This window comes from Mizuhopecten yessoensis, unplaced genomic scaffold, assembly GCF_002113885.1.
Source record: "Mizuhopecten yessoensis strain PY_sf001 unplaced genomic scaffold, ASM211388v2 scaffold716341, whole genome shotgun sequence".
NCBI lineage: Eukaryota > Metazoa > Mollusca > Bivalvia > Pectinida > Pectinidae > Mizuhopecten > Mizuhopecten yessoensis.
Genome location: NW_018480068.1, coordinates 227893 through 234763, shown reverse-complemented (window position 1 = coordinate 234763; position 6871 = coordinate 227893). Strand labels below are relative to the sequence as shown.

General features: G+C 38.0%; 1 protein-coding gene across 1 annotated transcript in view; it reads left to right on the top strand.

The window, feature by feature from the left end:
* LOC110443359 (Fanconi anemia group D2 protein-like) overlaps window positions 1-6871 on the top strand; it is a 37679-nt gene that overhangs the window by 18042 nt on the left and 12766 nt on the right. Inside the window, exons 22-28 of the mRNA XM_021487541.1 lie at window positions 612-688; window positions 1533-1670; window positions 2261-2361; window positions 2678-2902; window positions 4122-4242; window positions 4841-4916; window positions 5535-5620. Coding sequence (XP_021343216.1) covers window positions 612-688; window positions 1533-1670; window positions 2261-2361; window positions 2678-2902; window positions 4122-4242; window positions 4841-4916; window positions 5535-5620 — 824 coding nt within the window. The remainder of the gene's footprint in view (window positions 1-611; window positions 689-1532; window positions 1671-2260; window positions 2362-2677; window positions 2903-4121; window positions 4243-4840; window positions 4917-5534; window positions 5621-6871) is intronic.

Here is a 6871-nt window from a genome sequence, read left to right as displayed (position 1 = left end):
CACACAGCTCGTGTCGCTATGGACTTTCTGGCCCAGCAGAACGTTGACGTGTTGCCCTGGCCTGCTGTATCCCCCGATCTGTCGCCCATTGAACACGTCTGGGATGAAATGAAGCGCAGATTACGGGCATTACCTAATCAACCGGTGACGTTGGCTGATTTGGCTGCAGCGTTGGTACAGATCTGGAATGCCATCCCACAAGCATTCTTGAACCGTCTGATAGGCTCCATGCGTCGACTTTGCCAGGCTTGCATTCTGGCAAGCGGTGGACATACGAGGTATTAACTTTGTGAACTCAGTATTGACCCCTGCTGTGTTTAAGTCACTCCTGAGCGGAACTTAACGATTCCATAACGTGGAAAATGGAATGCAACTGTTAATAAATAACAAATGAATTGTCCCTGAAAACCTTGTTGTTCTACATCATACACATTTATTTTTATAACACATTTTAGGCATGCACAGTTTCTTTTTTCTGCTAGTATATATAACCACAAAAACATCGGTGACATTTCGGACAGCAAACCTTCCTGTATGAAGTTTCATGAATGTGACTCCCAAACAAAATGGTTGCTCTGATCATGACAAAAAGGGTTCCAATACATTTTCAGACATGGATCAGTGAAAACGTAATCACAGACTTCCAAGATGATTATGTGGTGGACATAGAAGAGATACCAGATAAATCGTAAGTAGTGTCAGACTTCAGGATGATTGTGTGGTAGATACCAGATAAATCGTAAGTAGTGTCAGACATCAGGATGATTGTGTGGTAGATACCAGATAAATCGTAAGTAGTGTCAGACATCAGGATGATTGTGTGGTAGATACCAGATAAATCGTAAGTAGTGTCAGACATCAGGATGATTGTGTGGTAGATACCAGATAAATCGTAAGTAGTGTCAGACATCAGGATGATTGTGTGGTAGATACCAGATAAATCGTAAGTAGTGTCAGACATCAGGATGATTGTGTGGTAGATACCAGATAAATCGTAAGTAGTGTCAGACATCAGGATGATTGTGTGGTAGATACCAGATAAATCGTAAGTAGTGTCAGACATCAGGATGATTGTGTGGTAGATACCAGATAAATCGTAAGTAGTGTCAGACATCAGGATGATTGTGTGGTAGATACCAGATAAATCGTAAGTAGTGTCAGACATCAGGATGATTGTGTGGTAGATACCAGATAAATCGTAAGTAGTGTCAGACATCAGGATGATTGTGTGGTAGATACCAGATAAATCGTAAGTAGTGTCAGACATCAGGATGATTGTGTGGTAGATACCAGATAAATCGTAAGTAGTGTCAGACATCAGGATGATTGTGTGGTAGATACCAGATAAATCGTAAGTTGTGTCAGACATCAGGGTGGTTGTGTGGTAGATACCAGATAAATCGTAAGTTGTGTCAGACATCAGGATGGTTGTGTGGTAGATACCAGATAAGGTCCTACATAAGGTTTTCAAATAAACAAAAAGGTAGCTATTTTAGAATTTCCAGTTTTAAAATATTGCATTGTTGTTACAGGAAGTATATGATACCATTTGAGACAAAGTACAGTCTGGACGATGACGCGGAGGGATCCATCGCCATCAACATCATCCCTCTTGTAGAGTTCAGCACCAAGGACAAGAAAAAACAACAACCCAACAAGAATGAAAACGGGTAATTTTATTTATCAACATATCTAATGATATGTAATGATAGATTTCTGGTACAGGATTTTGTTCCCTGTACACCAGACTCCGGACATAGTAATTGTGTTATAGATAAAAAAAGGTTGATTGTAACAACACCACAGTTCATGAATTAGTTCTCAGTCTCCAGTTAAACAACAAATCAAGGTCCCAAGTGTTTATTATTTTAGAAAAATTTTAAACTACATTTTCTTGTAAGTTATCCACACATTTACAATACTTGGTAAAACGTTATTTCGTCTCTTCATCGTTGTACACTGTTGAGGGTTTATTTTCAAACAATTTGATTCAAACCCTGGACTTCAGATTTGATTCAAAACCCTGGACTTCAGATTTGATTCAAAACCCTGGACTTCAGATTGCTATAACTGTAACCGATTGTGCCACCTAGTCAACAAAAGTGTCCTGGTCTAAATGTGCTACAGCTATATCCAAACGGAAGTTAAGGGGAGGTTACTGAAAAACAACAATGTAGACGGACAGGGATCCTTAAAAGTATATTTATTACATGTCTGATGTTCTCTTCATGCATACCTCCCACTGTGTTTAACATTACAGGAGATCTCCAGACCCGGTGTGTCTGTCACCCCACTTTCGACTGCTGCAGATTTGTGAAGAAAAACAACAAGGTGACCTCACCAACATAGATGCTCTTCTTGGTAAGTATTGAGGGTGTTTTATCACTACTTATGACAGACTACTATGTATTCTAGGGCTGATGCTCAGCTTTCATGATCAATTCTAGGTTACTGTTTAGAGTGACATTTTAATGACTGGGGATATTTGCTTAACCAAATCCAGATTGTCTGGACTGACCAACCGCCTGTATTAGGGTCAAACATACAGTCATGGGCATTATCTAGGTCCGTGAATATTTGATGAATGCACAGTTTTCAACAGTTCCTCTATTCTGATTGACTGTTAAAGTGAAATTTTCTTATTTTTGAATTTTCATTGTTTTTCATACCACATCAGGTTGTCCATTACTGCTTCCGACTCCCGAGATATTTGAGAAGATTACCAGCCTTTCACGCAGGGAGAAAGAGATTGTGTGTACTGCTGTTTTCGCTGGCCTCAACTGGTTCAGGGAAACCGTCAATGCCTTTGCCCCACATGATGACCTTGAAATGAAGGGGAAGGTCATCACAAGAGTTCAGAACATTACAGAGTTACAGGGCTTACTGGAGAAATGCTTGGCAGGTAAATATTACAGAGTAACATGGCTTACTGGAGAAATGCTTGGCTGGTAAATATTACAGAGCTACAGGGCTTTCTGGAGAAATGCTTAGCAGGTAAATATTACAGAGTTACAGGGCTCACTGGAGAAATGCTTGGCAGGTAAATATTACAGAGTTACAGGACTTACTGGAGAAATGCTTGGCTGGTAAATATTATAGAGATACAGGGCTTACTGGATAAGTACTTAGTAGGTTAATATTATAGGGTTACAGGGCTTACTGGAGAAATGCATGGCTGGTAAATATTATAGAGTTACAGGGCTTACTGGAGAAATGCTTGGCAGGAAAATATTACAGAGCTACAGGGCTTACTGGAGAAATGCTTGGCTGGTAAATATTACAGAGTTACAGGGCTTCCTGGAGAAATGCTTGGCAGGTAAATATTACAGAGTTACAGGGCTCACTGGAGAAATGCTTGGCAGGTAAATATTATAGAGCTACAGGACTTACTGGAGAAATGCTTAGCAGGTAAATATTACAGAGTTACAGGGCTCACTGGAGAAATGCTTGGCAGGTAAATATTACAGAGTAACATGGCTTACTGGAGAAATGCTTGGCTGGTAAATATTATAGAGATACAGGGCTTACTGGATAAGTACTTAGTAGGTTAATATTATAGGGTTACAGGGCTTACTGGAGAAATGCATGGCAGGTTAATATTACAGTAATAATGAGTTGTTTTGTCATTGTTAGAGGAGAAGAGAATTGCACAGCCAAACAGGGATTCAAACCTAGGACCCTCCGAACTCTAGACAGAGGGTCTAACAATTGAACTATCTGGTCGCCGACAATTGACCCAATCCAGTTCTGCTATATATTACAGATTTATAACTAAAAGTATCATCTGATTATAGATTACAGACCTATGTTTGTATGGTCAAATCTAAGTCTTGTTTCACATATTTTGTTTAACCTGTAAAGTAAGAAATGACGAAAATGTTCTACTCTTAAGGTTGACCATTGATTATGTATTTCAAGACTCTGTCAAATCTTTTGATATATGTGTTCCCTGTCAACACCTGCCAGACAGAACTTGCCTTACAGCAGTTTAAACTCTCCTGAGCTCTCGTAAACCATCAACCATCTTGATGTAGGATTCCAGCATGTATTGTTGTTCAGTCTTAAAAAAACACCTTGATATTCGAGTACAAACATCAAAATTAATTGATATTTATTTGTAGCCACACCAAATTTCAAGCCGCCTCCTGCCAACTTTGACTGGTACGAGTGTCCTACGCCGGTCCTCCAGACGGCCAGTGGTGAGAGTAAGGGCAAGAAGAAGGGCAGGAAAGCGGGCAAAAAGTAAGACACCCAATCATCATTAAATGTTACACAAAGGAAACAGTCTCACGACAAAACGAAGTAAAATTGATAAGCTTAGAAATATTGTCCATTTTCTATGTTTTGTACAAGTAATATCAAAATCAGCTAGTCAGAAAGGACCTAATGATTAAGGCTGATGTAGGCTTATTTAATTCATTATAGTTTAAGCTACATCCAAAAAAATTCTTTCAAGGGGCACACAAATATTTAGCTTCGTCATAAAAAAATGAACAATAATTATATTTTACTGCATATTCAGTTTGAAGATAAGGACTGATATACATATATATTTGTTTGATGTGAACATTTGTTTAATTGGAACTGCATAGCTGTATCATGTGAATTCAAAATGACAACATCATTTCTGTTAAAGTACAGAATAATCTCAAAACCAATAATTCAAAAATACTATCCTCTGAAAGTAGAAGAATGCCAATAGTTTCAATAACAATGTTACAATAAACTAATAGATGTATTTGCGATCAACACGAACTTGTTTGAGTACATATCACATGTTTATTGTAGGGCACTACTGCTGGTGATCACTGTATATATTTATATGTTCATGTATTTCTAGGAAAAAGGGTGACAAAGAAAATTCCCCAGATGAGGAGAGTGATGAAAACAGCAAGGACTCAACAGTTCTAGATAAAGTAAGTCTCCTATCATGATCAATTCTGCCTGATAGGAATGTCAATATTATAGTTGGTGGATCGATCTGTACTGCCAGGAATGTTTCTTTTCAGTTACAGGTCAAGAAAAATGAATCGGATAGGAAGAAGCCAGTCTGGATTGATATGAACTCACAAAAATGATTTAAGTTTTAGAAATATGAATAAATCCTTCCAATAAAATTACATAAGGATAAATTTTCAGCATTTTTATGCCAGACATACAGGCTTCAGTTAAACAACATGTGGTAGCTGAGATGTTTCTCCTTAACTTAAATGTTCTCCTAAGGAAAGCATTGCTGAGTGTTTTCTTACTCATATGCATGTCTTAGCTGAGCTTGTTTCTCAATACTTCAGTGAGATTTATCCCTCAGTGAGATTTATCACTAGATGGGGCCACAGACTGGTTTAGAGGCTTTTGCAAGGTAAACTTCATAGTTACAGCTCAAAGGTTCACATATTTTATATTCAAATTACATTTTTATCCATGGCAACACCAGCAATCCATGTTGTTTTGATGTAATTCTGGTTTTAGAATCTTTTTAAAGTTCTTGAAATTTTCTCAGAGCATAAAGCAGTATTTTATTGCTGAATTTGCAGACAACAGCAGATACCCAGGTGGACAAAGGAACTGAACAGTCTGACAAATCTGTGGTCAATCTTTCCAGTTACAGACCATTCTTCAGGTAAGGTCACCAAGGTCATTGTTTAGGTAAGTTACAAAGGTCAATCTAAATGTTAGGCTCCCAAGATCAATATTTAGATAAAGGTCATCAGCATTCTAAATGTTAGGTGACTAAGGTCATTATCTAGGTAAAGGTCATCAGCATTCTAAATGTTAGGTGACTAAGGTCATTATCTAGGTAAAGGTCATCAGCATTCTAAATGTTAGGTGACTAAGGTCATTATTTAGATAAAGGTCATCAGCATTCAAAATGTTAGGTGACTAAGGTCATTATTTAGGTAAAGGTCATCAGCATTCTAAATGTTAGGTTATCGAGGCCATTCTTTATGTAAGTTCACCAAGGTCATTGTGTAGTTGGGTCACAAAGCAAGGTTAAACTGTGAGGTATTATGGTCATCCTTTTAGTAAGATCAGGTCACCTGTCATTCTTAAGGTTAGTGTCAGGATATCAGTCATCTTTTGGGTAAAAGGTCATCAAGGTCACCAAATCTTCCACAAGTAAGGTCATAGAAACCACCAGGACATTCTTCAGGTAAGGTTTTGAATGTTCTATAAAAATATCAGTCAGGTGAAATCAGCAGTTTCTCCAGGTTTAACTTATTTTAAATACTTCAAACTAAGGCAACAATTCTGCAATAAAAGGAACCAAAAACCTAGACAATTAGTAGTCCAGGATTGTGACAAGTAGACCCCCATCATTACTTGAACATTAATTCGCTGGTTTTTTTACCTTGTGTCTGTAGAGTTGTGATTAACAATGCTCCTACACATTGACATAACAGTAGTGACAGAGTTTGGGGAAAACATCACAAAGGTACACATCTACATAGTAAATAGGTTAAATTAAATTGTACATTTAAAGGGGCTGGTGGGGGAAAAAACTACGAAATAAATGGATCTAAATGGCCTTCCAAAAGTTATACCACAGCAATATGATGGTCGAGTTCTGCTTGCAATGTCCAGTTTTGACCACTGAAATCTCGGGGAAGCCCTGTGTAAATTTAGCGCAGATCTATTTATATATGTCACGTGGTTGTTTCGAAACTGAGGCAGTGAAGATAACAACAATAGCACGCCGCCATGTGCCATGTCGGACTCAACTAGCGGACAAGGCAGCAATACTATACGTAAATAATTGTTTTCAAAGGTCATGTATGATGCAAGTGTAGTATTCCTACCTATATGTTGTTGTTATATATAACGGTATTGATACCTCGTGCCTGTCATGACTTTTGCATGCATCTTTTTCTTT